This window comes from Vitis riparia, chromosome 15 (assembly GCF_004353265.1).
Source record: "Vitis riparia cultivar Riparia Gloire de Montpellier isolate 1030 chromosome 15, EGFV_Vit.rip_1.0, whole genome shotgun sequence".
In the NCBI taxonomy this organism is placed as follows: Eukaryota; Viridiplantae; Streptophyta; class Magnoliopsida; order Vitales; family Vitaceae; genus Vitis; species Vitis riparia.
The window spans coordinates 17,832,221-17,850,981 of record NC_048445.1 but is presented as its reverse complement, the minus strand read 5'-3'; the positions used below and the strand labels follow the sequence as shown (position 1 = coordinate 17,850,981).

Below are 18,761 nucleotides of genomic sequence, written 5' to 3'. Positions count from 1 at the left end.
TGGTAGGGGGTACAAGCCGATGCGCGATAGGGGATAGGTGGGCCCAAGTGCTGATGCAGGGAGGGAAAAAAGAGGTGGAGTTGGGCCCAAGTAGCATCGACTCAATGAGAGGGAAAAGGGTGTGTGTTTCCCAACCACGGTTCAGCAGTGATTGTTTCCAAAACTAAAAATTAGACCTATTCATTAAAAGCATTTAAACTTTTGTTTCCAAGATAAAAAAACATATGAATGGCTTGTGAATTTAATATTAATGAAGACGATTAAGAGGTGATTAATTAGATATAAACAATTTTGATCTAAGAAAGAAGTGAGAATGAGAACATGGAAACTTTCTACTGAGACTGGGGAGTGAAGATGCGAGAATGACAGCATGGAAACTTTCTACACATCGTTGGATATCTGAGGGTAAAGATGGAGAGAGAACATATAGACTTCCTACCCATACGTTGGAGGGAAGATGTGACAATGCCAATGTGGAATCTTCTACTATACCACGTTGGCAGGTACCAAAAAATCCTTTGGACCATTGGATGTGAAAGACTGGATCTTAGCCATCCACTTCAATAGTTTTTTATTTAATTTTTTATTACAACTTCCAATACGTGGAGGTATAGTTTGGGGTGAACATATGAGAGGAAGGGTGGGTTGTGAATAATCAAAATTTTAATGAAAGTGAAATTTGAGTTATATATTAACGAAGGCAGTGGCACAGCAGGACCAAGAAAATACCGGTCATAGTGGCCAGTGAAGCAAAAGGGGGGCAACAAAAAAGAAATGATAAGGTGAATGAGAAACTAAAAAGGGGTACAATTTGAAAAATCAAACTTGTACGTCATTGTCTGTGCTAAAATATAAAGCAGGCGGCATGTGAGAGAAGAAAAATTGTAGGAGAGGAAGAGGAGGGAGGAAGACGAGGCAGCGAAACGCTTATAATCAGGTAAGTCCATCCGAAACCACCCTTGTTGCTGTTGTATTGAATGAGTTACTTGAGGCCTGAATCATGTCATTCTCAGAGTTTACTAATTTTTTTAGACAGATATTAACAGAGTAATATCCATAACAACATCATGCTTACTCACTATGCATCTTCCATTGATGTTTTGGGAAGCTGCCGGCTCGAACAACGAAAGCTTCATGCCGCCACTTTGCCCTGCATCATTCTTTCCCTTCTCAACTTCATAGTTCCAGTGCTTGTGGCTCTCGTTGGTTGGAGGTTCCAAAATGATACGGTCTCCGTCTTTCACTTGGAAGGAGGTGTCTGTCGGTTGGCCACAGAATATTCATGGAGAAACTTCACACTCTATTGACAAGAATGCAACAAAGTCAAATGAGAAGAAACCCTCCGGTTCTACCATTGACCATCATCGATAAAGGTCATACAGTCATTTAAATGCTTCAGTTGTGAATTTGATCTATTGGAGGGCAACTTTGATATAATAAAATTAAATAAATTTCATTTAAAATAAAACTTAAATATTAATGAATAATAATAAATAAATGTCAACAGACATTTTTAAATAATATAGCTTCGATAAAATTTCCCAATAGAATTTTTCTAGTAAGTGTATCCTTCTATCTTTATGTAACATGAAAGGGATCCAAACAAATTAAACTTCCTGCACTTATTTATATGCAAGTCATGTTTTAAAAACTAGACTGGATCAAACCGACAATCAGACCTTAATCCAGTTTGATTCACTTAATTGGACTGGAATTGATATAAACTGACATTGAACCGTCCAACCACTAAATCAGTGGACCGGCTCAACTGAAGTTAAAGTTTTTATTTTTTCAAAATTTATATCGGGCCCAACATTCCTAAGCCCAATATATAGTTCAAACCCAACTTTTAAAGAGCTGACCAATATGCTTTTTAATGAGGGTGCAACTTGGATAAGTTGATCTGACCCGACCCAAACTCAACCCGATATTTGGCCGAACTTGGGTAATCATTTTCAATACTCAAGTTGGGCTAAGGTAAAAGTGGGCTCTCATTTTCATGATATTTAGATATGAGAATCCCACAACCCAACTTGGGAGAATTCTACCCTACGGCCTGGCAGTTGTGCACGTGGCAGCAAGAGGTGTAGAAAAAAGTCAGTGGGCAATGGATAAAAAGGTTGTCAGGCAAAGGAAAAGCCAAAAATCAAACATGTGCGTCATTGTCGGTCCTAGAAAATAAAGTGGGCAGCAAGAACAGGAAAATTAATTTGTTGGAGAGGAAGTGAACGAGGGAGGAATAGATGAGGAAGAAACCCTCCGGTTCTACCATTGACCAACATGGATAAAGGTCATAGAGTCCCCATAACCAACATGGATGCAGTTTATACAGTCCCTACTAGTACAAGTCCACAATAGTAGAGCCCTTCCTCTTGTGTTTTTCTCTACTACGTACACACTTATTCCAGAGATTTGTTTACTACATACACAGCTATTCCTGACTTCTATTGTATTTCTTGAGTTAGTGTTACCAAGTTCTAACAACAGAGGAATGTGTTACTCAAGTTGGGCTAAGGTTAGGATTTTTCAATCCGAGCTCAATTGGGTTGAGTTTGGGCTAAAATTTGAACAACCCAAGCTTAGCACGAACTGGATTTTGAATGTTTTTATAACATTTATAATACATATTATCCTATATAATAATATTCATCTTCTTTTTCTATTTTTAATAAAAAAAATATATCAAATTATATAATATCATATTTTTTCATTTTTTAGAAAAATATATAAATTTATGTTTATTCTTTTGTTATTATTTTAAAATTTTGTCCTATTTACTATTTAAATTGTTTCTTAATTTGGGTTGGGTTTGGGTTAGTCATCAACTTGACCAACCCGCCCAAGTTGCAGCCCTACTTTTTAAAAGCCATTTAATACTCACATAATGGGCCTAATATTCTTAAGCCCAATGCATGCTTCGAATCCAACACTAAAAATGATTGATAGGTGTGTTGTTAGGCCTTTTTATGGGATAGGTTTGAAGGTTTTGCTAATTATATTCTTATGTGGGACTTAGAAAAGTTGGACGAGACTGGGTCTGTGGTGGGAAAGCGGGGGTGCACCAAGAGTTATTAAAATCTAAATATAAATATTTATAATTTATATATGTATATATATATATATAAATTAAATTTAATAAAATATATAATTATTAAAATCTAAACAACTCCGAATAATAAAATTTTATCTTATCTTAATAATTAAAATTTAGATATATTTAATCAAATTAGAAATACTAATTCAATAAATCTTCATATTATTCTTATCATAGTTTAAACTATCAATATTAATGATAAAAAGATAAAATATAATTCAAATTTTAATTATTATTTTTTTTAAAAAAAAAAATTATAGTTATTTTTAATTTTAAATTATATATTTATTATTTACAACACTGATTCGATTATCAACATGTGAACCAACTTTTCCTAATTCTTTTTTAACGTATAAAAAAATTGTTTATCATCTCAAACGTGAGGGATTGTGGTTGTAGAAATTGGAGCATACTATACACATTGATAATCTCCATATGTAGTGTCCTACTAATATTGTTCCTGAATATGTAGAAAATCATAGTGCCATAATGATACAAAAAAGTGAAAAATATCTTTCCATATGATAAATTGATGGAAGTATGCAAAATGAGGGAAAAACTATTATGTTAATGATAGTGCAGGTGCAATTCTTGCGTAATCTCATCACCTCCATGTCTTCCATCTCCTCTGTTTTTTTCAATCATCAAATGATAAACTAGAAAAAATTCCAGATAAACCCAAATCACATTTTCCAAATTATTCAATATATCACAACAATTCCCAATCAGAAGCCAGACAAGTACAAAGACAAACCAAATTTTTGAACCAAGCTAAGTGAGCTTCACCCCTAATTCTCACCCCCAAATTTTCCTCCGGTAGAGAAGAAAGATACAATTAAACAGCTCCACTACTCCCCTTTTCTTTCAATCCCGTTTGTTTCAAATAAACCAGACACCAACGCAATCAACAATCTCCACAAAACCCGCATAAAACAAAATCCAATTTTTTTTTCTCTTTTTTGTTGCAGAGAGTTGAGAGAATAAAAAATAAATAAATAAATAAATAATTGGTAGACATTGACGGCTCTGAGGGAAAGAAAAGTCGAGAAAATAGAGGGAAAATTGATGGGTCAGACATGTTTGGCAGCTGAGAAAAGCAAAGGAAAATTAAGGTTCAGAGGAGCGTCATCAAAGCAGAAGGGCTGTGGGTTGGGGTGGCTTCTTCTGTCATTGTGCTTCTGGAAATTCTCCCAGGTTTCTCTTTGAGTCGGTGATTGAAGAACCCTTCTCCTTCTCAATAGGAATGCGAGTTGAAGCCTATAATTCAAAAAAAAAAAAAGAAGTTTTTCCAAAGAACAGCTATACAACTTTCCACATAAGTTTGTTCATATATAAATGATAAGTAAAGCATTGAACCAAAGATTTTGAGTGGAATGATTTAGCTTTTATAGATAATAGATAAAGATTAAAAAGGCTTAAGAATTCTTGAAAAAGCATATGCCTATTCTCAAACAGAGTCCAGTGTTCCTCTGCACCACATGCATATTACTCAAACACCATCTTAGGCAATTTTTCCTTCGCAATTGCCTCATACTCCACAGCATTTGTAATATCTATTTTCAGTTAACTATGTTCCAATGTCATCTTTATCCTACATGATAATTAATTCTATTGAATTGCAACATATAATTTTAAATGTCGATCTCTTAAATGTTCAGTACTTTATGTCAAGAAACATTGCAGAATTTATCATTACAGCATAATTATCATGGAGAACATAGTGCAACAGATATGCTCTGTCTAAATTTAATCGATGCTGACCAGAATATGGCAGCATGATTAACAATAATCCATTATTTCTAGTAACAACATTGATCTTGATGCTCTAAATTTCTAGTCTGAGAAAGTGAAGAAAAATAAAATCAAACAAGTTTGTTGACTGCGTAAAAGAAAAACACGTAGGGCTCAAGTTTCTACCTTATCTCTTATGTGCAGCTCCTGCCTAAGGAAAGCTGCGACGGGTTGATGAATTCGATGACTACATATGTGATCAAATGTTAACTTTGGTGGCATTCCAATTCAATGGCCATAAATGATGGAACATTTTTGTGCCTTAAATATTTCAATGAAATATATATATATATATATATATATATATAGATATATATGTATATGTAGGGAGAGAGAGAGAGAGAGAGAAAGAAGTATATATGGTATATATGGTATATATGGATCATATGATAAGCATACCTGCAAATATGCATGATAGCCTCTAAAACTCTTAACAGGTATATATACAGGATATATATATATATATATATATATATATATATATATATGTACTACATATGATCCCACTTAAGATATCATCCCAAAATTCATCATCTCCAACTTAATTTGCAACTTTTATCTTTTTGTTTTTTAAAATTAGAAACTGACTTTGCAGCTTTCTCCATGGCTTACCAACTAGAGTAACTGGTAGCCAGTTGCATCCAATTCAAAATCCAAATTTACTAGAAAGTATAACCAGAAAGCCTAGTTTAAAAGGTATAAGGAACCTATTTGGGACTAAGTCCTTATTCTCTAGATTATATTCTTCATTCACATGTGTGTCTATGCACACATATGCAAGCAAAGGGCATATATTTAGTAGGTATCTCCATGAGATTTTCTTTTTCCAAATTGACCTGATAAAAGATTCAGGCTTTTTCATTTCATCTTCATACCATTGTTTGAGACAACATAACCATCCAGAAGAAAGTAAGTTGAATATGTGAATTTTGTATCAGGAAGTCTCCACACTAAGACATGCAAAATGATGGCAGTTCTTATTATGCTATGTCATGAGACTTAAGACTTACTTCACAACGACCAAAAAATTAATGGACAAGTCAAAAGCAGGAAAAAATTAATTGGTCAACAATTCAGATTTGTAAAATAAGCAAAGGTAGCAAAATGGTACTTACAGCAAGATTAGGATTTTCCCCTTTTTTGTTTACAGGTATGTCAAGCTCTTCAGACAAATATCATACGTCCAACATCTTTGTTACCATCAAAAGTCCACTGAATCCTCTGTCATATTTATCAGCTATATCTCCAACTAAAAGCAATGGAGACTCTGATGAATTAGAAGAAGAAATGCACTGATTATATGCTAGGGGATGTACAAGAAAAGGTGGATTTCTAAGATGTTGACAGCTCTCAGAGCTTGAAGAAAGTGACAAATAAAAAATGGTACAAAACATAGAAGACTGAGTAAACATGCAATGTGGATTCAGGTTATAAGATATACCCGAAAAGGTTTGTTCAGTACAGTAATTACATTCAACTCATGGTATTTAGACACAAAAACTTGCATGAGGAAATTGAGTTATTGTTCTTTTTGTATATATGGAGGAAGACAGGCAGATCAATCTTTTCCAAACAGTAAATGTCCTCCAACTGATTCAGGGGGAACAGAATAATGGGTTTGCATCACTCATCTTAGATTACCTGTTTGATTTAATGAGATGATACTGTGGGGATTCATGGTCTTGAGATGACAGTTTAGTTCTCAGCAACACCATCGAAATTGAAAGATGCAAATGTTACATTCATCTAAGAGGTTTTCCAAGATGAGCATTTTAATTAAAAGGACAAACACTGAAAGAATAATTGAGCTATACTAGCATCTGACTTCATGTGTACTGATCAACCAGAAAAAGAGATTTTTTTTTTTTTTTTCCCAATAGGCAAACAAAAATATATATCAACCAGAAAAGTAGAGTTATTGATATTCATTTGTTTTTTGATGTATGGTTTGACATCAATTCAAAGTTTGTTTATCACACAAGGGACAAAGCAGGAGGAAGCCATGGAGTACCTGAAGTTCTTGGAAGAAAAGTTGAAGGGAAAGAAGTCCTTTGGTGGAGAGATGATGAGGTTTCTTGATCTTGCCTTGGGTTGGCTTGCCAACTTGATTAGCATATTGGAAGAGATTGTTAGCCTAACAGTTGGGGATGAGGAGAAATTTCCATTGTTGTCTGCATGGATGCAAGATTTTGAAGATGCTCCAATCATTAAAGGCAACTGGCCACATTGAGACAAAATGATTATCTAGTTCCAAGCCCTTCTTGATGCCATCCTTGCAGCAGCAGCATCAACATCTAAATGAACCTCTAGGGTTCACAAAAGAGAATGAACACGAATCAAATGGTACTTGCATATTTCATATAAATGCATACTTGAATGCAGGTGGAATTTTCAAATAGTTTGTCTTTGGAATTACTATAAAGGGAGTGTTCTCACACACTTCTTCTTCCCCAATGAAGAACCCCTTGCAACAGTACACATCACAAGACCTTATCCCCAGCTGTTTTGGGTCTGCAACAAAATAGATTTAACACCATTTTATTTTTGTATTCAGTAGAACATGGTCATGAACAGCAATGTTGCATATTTCAAAAATCAAGTCCAATCCAACTATAATTCCCAAAGCAAGAAATGGACAAATGGAAAGAAAACAAAAGTCATTATCAATATAGTAGCCAAAGTTTTCTATCAGCAATAAATACATTCCACACCTTCAAGGTGATAATGTAAATGGACACAGAATTTCATAAATTTCTCTAGATTCAGGGACCAGAAAGAGGTAAAAAGGTGATTTTGGAACTCCAACCTCTATGATCAACTCCTCAACCTTTTCCTCCACTTCTCCTATCCTGCACTAGGAAGAAGTGTGGAACACAGAGATAGGAATAGAGACTCCAGAAAACAATGAATCAGAAGTGGATAGTGACAAATATACTGGTGATCAGAAAATCCAACATTCTTCCGAAATGAAGAACTAGAGCACATGAATTTTAAATTTTTAAAGCAAACGTACTTTGCTTTTCCTGATCGACTTGCTTTCTCCATTGGAATGAAAGCCCTTATTATTGATTAGCCCAAATCCTAGGAGTACTTAAACAATTCAATTACTCAACCAAAAGTAAATGAACAACATTAACAAAAGTATATAGAATATGAATTTAGAACAAAAGTTCAAAAGTAACATGCAAAGAATTTTGCAGCTAAAAGATGTTTGTATGTGGTAGTTATTTACAAACAATTCACCCCTTCTTCCTCCTTTTCCATTAAAATCAAGGCCCTTTTGTTAGACCAAACCTTTGGAGGAGCTACATTGTCCACTATTCTCTCGGGACTAAGAAGTGGCTTAATGCAATCACCATCCCTAACAGTCAAATCAATTCCTAATGTCCAAGTACTGTTTTGCCTAAATGAAGGACAACATGAGTTCCTTAAAACACTTGGAATGTAACAAAATTGTGGTTCTGATAATTGAAATTTGGATCTAAAAATCCAAATGCATAGAAGTCCCATAATATAATTGTTGGACCAAGGGCAAAGCACCAAACATAGTCTTATTGACACAATTTACTTTATGTGATCAAATGCATTAGAAATAAAGCTCGAAATGGGTTCCAGCGTTTAACTCAGTTGGGTTCAACTAACTAGCATGTTCGGCGGCTACAAAGCTCGAAATGGGTTCCAGCGGGCAAAAAGGGGAAGGTTTTCCAACGCGGGGGGTGGGGGGTTTTAGCGGGGTCGCGAGGGTCTTACCGGCGGGGACGACAATAGTGGGAGGGAAAAAAAATTGAACCGGACGGTTTGGAGGAACCATCCGATTCATCCTGTTCGCCGATCGAACCACCGATTTAACCAGTCCAATTCCGGCCCGACCACTTTTTGGTCCAATTGACCGGACCGGACCGACTGACGGTTCGACCGGTCCAGTCCAGTTTTTAAAACCATGGTGTATTGGGCCTTCTTATAGGATTGGTTTGAAGGTTTTGCTAACTATATTGCGGATGTGGGATTCAAAATGTGTGGACGAGACTAGGTCTTTAGCGGGAAAACGGGGTTCACCAACACTACACTCTTGTATTTGAATGCACTTAATATTATACATACATATATATATATATATATATATATATATATATATATAGAGAGAGAGAGAGAGAGAGAGAGAGAGAGAGAGAGAGAGAGAGAGAGAGAGAGAGAGAGAGAGAGAGAGATATGTGGACCTTGCATTTCGGCGTATGCGTTTCCCACTCGATGGCGAACTTGATTTTTATTTGAAAAATTATTTATTAATTAAAAATGACTTGGAGCCGCCACTTATTTTTGTTTAATTTTTAAAAGGGTAAACAAAATAAGAAAGAAAACCCTAAGTGTGACTCCTTGTTTTGGAAAAGGTGGTCTATGAAAAATCGGATCGGGCTCGAGGGTCAGGTTACTTATCGGGAAGGTACGGTATGGACCGTATCACCTCTCTAAATCCCTAAAGTCGGGTTTCTACTAATAAAATGAAGCAGACATGACAATCAATAAGAAAATCAATGGATACTCTAATCTATCATGCACATATGGGAATCAAAACATGCATAGATAATGACCAAAATAGGAATGGATGCGTACCTGGGCCACGAGCCACAATGCGCTATCAAAAGTAATATGGGTTATTGCACAACGATAGATATAAAATATAGCACACATGCCATTGAACAAGATAATGAACCATCAAAACACACATATGCGCGTCATTCAAATTCATTTTTATTTCGAAGAAAATTTATTTGATATTGGGCCCCCACCAAAGCCCGATTTATTTTAGCCTGAATTGGTTCCATAACCCCATTATTCGGAATTACAAAACTAAATTCCTGCTTACTTTAAAACATTTAAAAATCAAAGATGTGAAAGTAGCTCGCCAGAAAGAAAAATGGTAGCCACATTTTATTGAAAATGGGATTCTTAGATGATCCTGAAAACTCTGGAGATGAAAAGTGGGAAAGTTAAGATTATTAGAAAACCAGAATTTGAGAAGGTATTCATAAAATGGGGTCTAGGGCAATTATTCTCAAAAATCAAAGGATAAGGGAATAGAAGATGACATGTGGCATAAGAGTGGCAAGTGAACCATACAACTGGATCTACACATGCGTGGGCCCAGGGTAGAGTGATGAGATGGAGTATGAAATACCCAATGAAAACGTGGCAGCTCTGGAGACACCAAATGCAAACCTCTCAATGAGGCCTTCTTTTAGCATATCAACTTCTCTTTCCTCGTTCACAATCTCTCCAGGAACATCTTCTGTAACCAGATACTGCACTTGATGACAGGTAATAGCTTGCATGGCCAGATCATCAACTAGCCATTTAAAGATGTCGTCTCAGGCAACAAAAATCAGTCTCACGATCCACCACTATCAGAATGCTGATTCATCCATCATGAACATAAGAACCAATTCTTCTTTCAGCATAGGCTCTGCTAGCTTTGTGGTCAGTGCTTGCTAAACCTTTATTTCTTAGGAACTCCTGAGCTTTAACAATATCCCCTTCAGCTTCTGACAGAGTTCTTTCTTATTTTTATTTACAATCCATCTTTCCTTTGTCTAAAATGTGCCATGTGGCCAGCCTCTAATGCGTTAGCCTGACCAGTAGGTATCTCCCCTTTGCTATCCCACTTACTGCTAACAAGTTCATCACCAAAAAAAATTCCTTCATCATATCAGGATTTTCGTTGGGATCAAATGACCTAAACGGTTAAGAAAGAGTGTATAACAGTTGTATCTAACATTCGTCAGTATCCCATGGCATGAAATTATCGTTATATAGATGGCCAAATTGAGGATATTTTCTTCACACGATACCATCTAGAACCGCATGTGCCCTACAAGCTTGATATTCTCATTAAACTCGCTGATTAAAGATGATTTCAATTTCGGAACTAAATACAAGCACTGTACCGTAGGGTTCACGTAGTAGGTGCTTCCCAGATTAAATAAATCAGCATCATAACCCATGACCACCATTTGCTCTTTTCTCCGTCGCCACTCTCCGCATCCAAGCCACCGTCGGGATTGTCGGTCGGGGCGTCACTTCCAGGCCTGGATCTGGATTTTTCGGTGTCAACGCGTGTGTAGGAGTGATCGTCCTCAGATTCTGTTTCCCCTCAGCCTGCAGAGGGAATGCTGAAGGGACCGGAAACAGGATGTAGGTTTTTTAGGATCCGGAAATTGACCTTGGAGCATGCCTGCCGGTGGCAACCTCCCAGATTTATACATGAAGGAGATGGGAATGCTGAACATATCAAAAAAAAACTCTGGGACCTGATAACCACCTCTTTGCACTATTCAACTCAGAAATGGAGTTCACATCACCTTCAGAGAAAAGGCAAAGTACAACCTTGGTTTGAACGCGAACTGTTTTTGGACCTTGATGAATCTCGGATAAGCCACGTGGAGGTTGAATACTCATAGGATAAAACAGAAATGGACTTGTAGGTGTTGAGTATGAGGAATGAGAGGATAGAGATGGTTGTGTGCATGGTGGTGTAGAGAGAGAAGGATGACAAAAGAAATGGGTATGGGCATGGGGGTATCAGATGTGGGTATAAAGAATATGAGTGACACACAGGGTATGGAAAAGTGTAAAATAAGTGGAAGGTTGGGAGAGATACGGATTTGATAGTGGAGTTGGAAAATGGGTATGAATGGTGTAGGAAGATATGAACATGGAATTGGTGAATTAGGTGGTGAGGGTTAGTGAGAAATGGTTATAGGAAAGGGGTTAGGTTTGCATGGTCCACCATGCATGTGAGTGGGTGATTTGGAGGAGCTTTGGACAGCCATGCATGATGCAAGAGATGGGCTATGGGTTGGCGGAATGAGCAAGGTGATTTAAGCCACTGACGGTGAGCAGGGCACGGGTAAGATGACATGTATGGTGAGCGATGTGTTCTGCTAAAGTTTAGAGGGACTCTGACGTTTCTCATACAATGGGCCATCCATACTGACTTTGACAAATGGAGCACCAAACCATCCTTTTCCGGTCTACTTCAGCCTTCTTTGAAGCAGTGGTCAACGTGTTCTTCCCAAAAGATCGTACAAGTGTCAACCTCGTCAACCTGAACCTTGGCAGTAGGTGCACTGCCATTATTATTAGCCATGATCTGGTTATGACTACTTCCATTGGTAGCATGAGGACGCTCCTGCGGTACCTTTGGCGGCGCTTCTTTGTTTACAACTGCTGACTGCACCCCAGATGACCTGGACGATAACATCACATTTATTGTGGAATTTGCAAGAAACTCTCCTTGTCCTACAGATTATGGAGATTCAGATTCGGACCTAGGTGCATGAAACATCCAATTTCCTTCAGCGTAAACAGAACTTTTCATCTCAAGGAACCTCATTCATGGTGTCAGAGAACCCTCTTTTGCTGTCTGAAACAATCCATAGAGCCTGAAGAAGCCATTAAAGAGGTATTGCTCTGCCTTCTCTCCTCCACACCCAGTAGTGATGGAGACATCAGACTTCAATTTACTCTTTGAACCTCACAAGAATTGCAGGAAACGTGAAGTGAGAAAAGCAGAGAGTGCGCACTTAAAGTCCCCTCCATTGAATACAAAGTAAGCCATTATCGTGTCGAGATACTTGTCGGGGTCAAATATCCTATCCACCAATAACACTATATCGTCCTTCAGTTTCTACTGTAACTTAGTCCCAAACACAGCAAATCTATGCACCATGATCCCAAAACTTCATGGTCCTGAAATACAGAAACCCTTCCTCACAATTGTCTTCTCCTTCTATACCGTTATTACCTGCAGTAACTAAACCAATATGAGAAACAGTAGCAGCGACGTCAGTGGCCGTGAGTTGATATTTGGTTGTCAAAACTTCTTTACATCTCATGCTCTCTTCCCTTAAGCTCTGTCTCATTTCGGCGTAGAGGGACACGGAGGCAAAATCAACAAGAGCAAACACCATCAAAACGATCAGAAGAAGAGTGATAAAGTCCTTCGTCTGATTTCTCTCAAAAATATTCTAGTCAAAATAGCTAGACCCAACACAATGTTCAACTGTAGTTTTTCGTGTCCAAGGACTGAGAACCAATCTCCTGCAATACCCTTCCTCTTCAGGCAGAGATGGGAAATCTGATGCATGATATGGATGGGTACTCGGAACAGGGGATGGACAGCAAAACAGAGCAAAAACAGTAGGAAACGAAATGAACCCATTCAAGCCTCATTTCATGTATTTATCAGTGGGCTCAGATGCAGGGGATGGGTCAAAATGGTTTTCAAACAGATTTCATAGAAAGAATAAGATCGTGGTGACCAGCAAACTCATAGAGAGAAAATTAAGCTAACTCTCAGAAAATGGGTTAGAAACATAACATAACATAACATAACATGAGTATAAGCAAACCCCGACATCAAAATAAAATCTCATTACGTTCAAAGAACACAAATCAAATGACCTGGATACAGAAGCGAACTTATGGAAATCATACCTGTGTCGCCCTTTTGTATATTTCCTCCTCTTTCTGACCAGCTGGAAATAACCCTCCCTGAAATTGAATACGTTTCCCTTGATCTCTCTGGCTGGCTCTTCGAGACCCAGTGATGTGCTCCTCCTTAGACAACAACCCTCTCCCTCTCAACCAAACTTGCTTCCCTTCCCTCAGCCAATCTTGATTCCTAAAAAAGATGAACCTCTGCTCCCAAAATACCTCTATGAAAACCAGTCTCTCTCAGAATCTCACCCCCCAAAAAAATAGCGATGAAGACCTCTCACTGCCTCCAAACTAACTTGCTGCCTAAGCCCTCAAAACTCTCTCAAGATATCTCACTGAAAACGGCAAGGAAGACCTCTCTCCCGGCAACCCAAAACTCTCTATTCTCTGCAACCCCCTCCCAGAAGAAGAACCTCTCTCAAAATATCCTTCCAACCAGTAATGGAATCCCTACCCTATTCTAGCTTGCTCCCCAAGCTAAAAAAACTCTCACCAAATATCTTCCTAAATGGCAGCTCCCCCAAAAGCACCTGTCAACCCCAACTGAAAATATCTCGCTCCAAAAAGGCAAGGAAGACCCCCCCACCTCACTCTGCCAGCCTCTGCTTGCATAACGGAATACGCTCCTCAAATATTCTTCTTCCAGAACCTTTCTCCAAGTGTCTCACTCTCATAGGTCCTCAACTCCACTACCCTGATTCCACAGCAACCAATCAAGAGGCACCACGTGGCTCCTTGAGAGCCCTCCACCTGGCAAAAGTGAGCTGCAAAAAAGTGAGAGAAACCAGCCCCAAAATGGGGGTCTACAATATAACAATTAAAATTAATAAAATATATAGTTATTAAAATCTAAACAACTTTGAATAAAAAAATTTATTTTATCTTAATAATTTAATTTTAAATATATTTAATAAAATTAGAAATATTAATAATTCAATAAATATTCTTGTTATTTTTATCATAATTTAAACTATCAATATTAATGATGAAAAAATGAAATACAGTCCAAAAATTTAATTATTTAATTTTTTCTTAATTATTTTTAATTTTAGATTATATATATATTATGATGTCAACGATTTGACTACCGGTCCAACCATTGACCTATGAAGTAGTAACTTTTCTCAATTCTCTTTTCAAGTATCAAAGAGTCGTTTATCACCTCAAAGTAAGGAATTGTAGCATACTATATACGTTGATAATCTCTATGAAAAAGTGGAAAATATAAGGAAGTCACCTTTGAAGGTAACCCAAACTTTGTGATTGAAGATCTCACAAAAAAAGTTCAATAGGTAAGAACAATCCTCACTATAGGACTTATAAGTAATACTAGCTTTGAGGAAAGAGTATCTTCTCCATCCGTGAGATGACAATGTCATCAATGTGATGGTAGAAATGGTTTTGCCTTGAATGGACCCAAGGCAAAAAGAGCAATGAGATACAAGTTACAAGTACTCTTGAAGGATTCACCTAAGCAATAGTTGTCTTAAGGTTGCAACTATGAGATTAGGCTATTCCTTAGTAATTCTCATGAGAATTAATATCAATCCATCACTATTAATTCAACTAACCCGTTTAAAACCAAGTCCTATATCAATATCACATGTGTGATGGTTGTAATTTAGCTAGAGGACTTAGATCAAGATATGGCTCATGGATCCCCAAATAAAAAATTTTAACACTAGAAGTAGGTTCAAGTCCAAAAAACACTTATACACAATATAAGGTTGCCAAATTTATTTCATTTTTATACATATTTTTTTATTAATTTAATTTATTGTTATTTATGAAGTTTCAAACTTTGTGGGGAAAGAAAGTTTAAAACTTCAATTATTTTTTTTAAAAAAGGAACAAAATATTTTATTGGTTTGGTAAGTGAACTATAGCTTAATTAGTTATTAACAACCTTAAATACTTGTAACATTAAGTTGAGAGTTATGAGCTTTAATGGAAATTATCAGTTACGTTCACAATAAATATCTTCCCATATGTACTTATAAAAGGGAGTGTTTCTTAGCTTTTTAGTGACATGAAAGATTTTGGTAACTTGTTTTAAGACAAACGTGTCTACAACGTACCTAGCTAACTTGCTTGGTTTAAAAGGAGGTTTTGAGTAGAGTGTTTCTGCAGATGCATCAGTCGGTATAAGTGCAATTCTTGCATAATCTCATCACCTCCATGTCTTCCATCTCCTCTACCTTTTTCAATCATCAAATGATAAACTAAAAAAAATTCCAGATAAACCCACATCACATTTGCCAAAGAACAGCTATATAAATTTCTAAATAAGTTTGTTCATATTAAATGATATGTAAAGCATTGAACCAAAGGTTTATAGTGGAATGATTTAGTTTTAGGAGTGGCTTTTATGGATAAAGATAAAAAGGATTAAGAATTCTTGAAAAAACATGCCTATTCTCAAATAGAGTCCAGTGGTCCTCTGCACCAGATACACATTACTCAAACATCATCTTAGGCCATTTTTCCTTTGCAATTGCCTCATACTCCAGAGCATTTTTCAGTTAACTACGTCCCAATGTCATCCTTATTCTATATGATAATTCATTCTCTCTTAATTTTTTTTAATACTGATAAGTCTCAGGAACATTGTAGAATTTGTCATTATAGCATGATTATCATGGAGAGCATAGTGCAACAGGTATGCTCTGTCTAAATTTAATCGAAGCTGACCAGAATATGGCAGCATGATTAACAATAATCCATTACTTCTAGCAACAACATTGATCTTGATGCTCTAAATTTCCAGTTTTTATCGACAATGTTGAAGATAAACACATAGGGCTGAAGTTTCTACCTTATCCCTTGCTTATGTGCAGCTGCTGCCCAAGGAAAGCTGTGGGTTGATGAATCCGATGATCTACATCTGTGATCAAATGTTGTCTTTGGTGGCATTCCAACTCAATGGCCATGAATGATGAAACATTTTTGTGCCTCAAATATTTCTTACCGAAAATGAACATCAAAATTCCATTAGATGTCAACGAAATACACACGCACACACACGTGTATATGGATCATATGATAAACATACCTGCAAATATGCATTACAGCCTCTAATACTCTCAATAGGTACATATACAGGATATATATGTACTACATATGATCCCACGTAAGATGTCATCCTGAACTGAATTTGCAACTTTTTTATCTTTTTATTTTGTAACTTTTTTATCTTTTTATTTTTTTAAAATTCGAAACTGACTTTGCAACGTTCTCCATGCATGGCTTACCAACTAGAGTAACTGGTTGCCTGTTGCATCCAATTCAAAATCCAAATTTACTAAAAGGTAAAACTATAAAGCCTACTTTACAAGATATAAGGAACCTATATAGGGCAAAGTCGTTGGACTCTAGATTATATCTTCACTCACATGTGTGTCAATGCACACACATGCAAGCAAAGGGCTTATATCTGGTAGGTATTTTTTCCAAATTGACCCAATAAAAGATTCAGGCCTCGTCATTTCCTCTTCATACCATTGTTTGAGACAACATAACCATCCAGAAGAAAGTTGGTAAGTTGAATATGTGAATTTTGTATCAGGAAGTCTCCACACTGAGACAAGTGAAATGATGGCAGTTCTTATTATGCTATGTCATGACACCTAAGAGTTACTTCACAACGACCAAAAAAATTAATGGACAAGTCAAAAGCAGGAAAGCATGAATTGGTCAATAATTCAGATTTGTAAAATAAGCAAAGGTAGCAAAATGGTACTTACAGCAAGATTAAGATTTTCCCCATTTTTGCTACAGGTATGCCAAGCTCTTCAGGCAAATATCATACTTCCAACACCTTTGTTACCGTCAACCTGCCCTTCATCAAAAGTCCACTGAATCCTGTCATATTTATCAGCTATTTTTAATCTCCACCTAAAAGCAATGGAGACTCTGATGAATTAGAAGAAGAAATGCACTGATTATATGCTAGGGGATGTGGAAGAAAAGGTCGAATTCCAAGATGTTGATAGCTGGTGGGGCTTGTAGAAGGTGACAAATAAAAAATGTTACAAAACATAGAAGACTGAGTAGAAATGCAATGTGGATTCAGGTTATAAGATGTACCAGGAAAGGTTTCACTGTACAGTATTTATATTCAACTCATCGTATTTAGACACAGAAACTTGCGTGAGGAAATTGAGCTATTGTTCTTAATGTATATATGGAGGAAGACATGCAGATCAATCTTCTCCAAACAATAAATGTCCTCCAACTGATTCAGGAGGAACGCATCACTCATCTCAAATTAGCTGTTTGATTTAATGAGATGATACTATGGAGATTCATGGTCTTGAGATGACAGCTCAGTTCTGGTCAACACCACCAAAATTGAAAGATGCAAATGTTACATCCCTCTAAGACGTTTTCCAAAATCAGCATTTTAAATAAAAGGACAAACACTGAAAGGAAAATTGAGCTATATTAGCATCTGACTTCATGTGTATTGATCAACCAGAAAAATAGATTTTTTTTTTTTTTTTCTGATAGGCAAACAAAAATATCTTCAGCTTCAGAAAGATCTTGTAGTTTGATATTCATTTGTTTTTGGATTTGTGGTTTGACATCAATTCAAAGTTTGTTTATCACACAAGGGACAAAGCAGGAGGAAGCCATGGAGTACCTGAAGTTCTTGGAAGAAAAGTTGAAGGGAAAAATGTCCTTTGGTGGAGAGATGATCATGTTTCTTGACCTTGCCTTGGGTTGGCTTGCTAACTTAACTTGATTAGCATATTGGAAGAGATCGTTGGCTTAAAAGTTGGGGATGAGGAGAAATTTCCATTGTTGTCTCCATGGACACAAGATTTTGCAGATGCTCCAATCATTAAGGGCAACTGGCCACATTGAGACAAAAAGATTATCTAGTTCCAAGCCCTTCTTGATGCCATCCTTGCAGCAGCAGCATCAACATCTAAATGAACCTCTATGGTTCACAAAGGAGAATGAACAAGAATCAAATGGTACATGCATATTTCATATAAATGCATGCTTGAATGCAGGTGGAATTTTCAAATAGTGTCTTTGGAATTAATATAAAGGGAGTGTTCTGACACTCTTCTTCCCCAACGAAGAACCCCTTGCACCAGTACTCATCACAAGGCCTTATCTGTTATGGGTCTGCAACAAAATTGATTTAACACCATTTTATTTTTGCATTCAGTAGAACATGGTCATGAACAGCAATGCTGCATATTTCAAAAATCAAGTCCAATCCAACGAAAAGATAGAAAAGACCAAAAGATCCTATAATTCCCAAATGGAAAGAAAACAAAAATCATTGTCAATATAGTTGCCAAAGTTTTCTACCAGCAATAAATACATTCCATCTCTAGATTCAGGGACCAGAAAGAAAAACGTGACT

At 36.7% G+C, this 18,761-nt stretch overlaps 2 protein-coding genes across 10 annotated transcripts in view; one reads left to right on the top strand and one right to left on the bottom strand.

Moving 5' to 3' along the window:
* The window catches only part of LOC117932347, a 55,299-nt gene that overhangs the window by 14,257 nt on the left and 22,281 nt on the right, over positions 1–18,761 (top strand). The window lies entirely within an intron of this gene.
* On the bottom strand, positions 3,766–11,817 carry LOC117932345. 9 transcript variants are annotated; one of them, XR_004654143.1, is made up of 5 exons: positions 10,062–10,821; positions 7,326–7,396; positions 6,897–7,191; positions 6,001–6,134; positions 3,766–4,351 (listed from the first exon to the last, which is right to left on the bottom strand). XR_004654143.1 is itself a non-coding variant. In XM_034853566.1 (5 exons), the coding sequence occupies exons 1-4, from the start codon at positions 10,213–10,215 to the stop codon at positions 6,119–6,121; spliced, it is 489 nt and encodes a 162-aa protein (XP_034709457.1). In that variant the 5' UTR covers positions 10,216–10,821; the 3' UTR covers positions 3,766–4,351; positions 6,001–6,118. The 9 variants fall into 9 exon arrangements, 4 of the variants coding, with proteins under 4 accessions (XP_034709457.1, XP_034709459.1, XP_034709456.1 ...); XM_034853566.1 differs by having other exon boundaries at positions 6,001–6,152; positions 6,897–7,102; positions 7,302–7,396; XM_034853568.1 differs by having other exon boundaries at positions 6,897–7,102; positions 7,302–7,396.

Coding starts and splice junctions, on each gene's coding strand:
- LOC117932345 (XM_034853565.1), bottom strand. CDS start 10,215: ATGCAAGCTATTACCTGTCATCAAGTGCAGTATCTGGTTACAGAAGAT. Junction 7,397..10,061: donor AGCTGCCACGTTTTCATTGG/GTATTTCATACT, acceptor ATTTTGTTGCAG/ACCCAAAACAGCTGGGGATA. Junction 7,103..7,301: donor GTGAGAACACTCCCTTTATA/GTAATTCCAAAG, acceptor CAATGTGGCCAG/TTGCCTTTAATGATTGGAGC.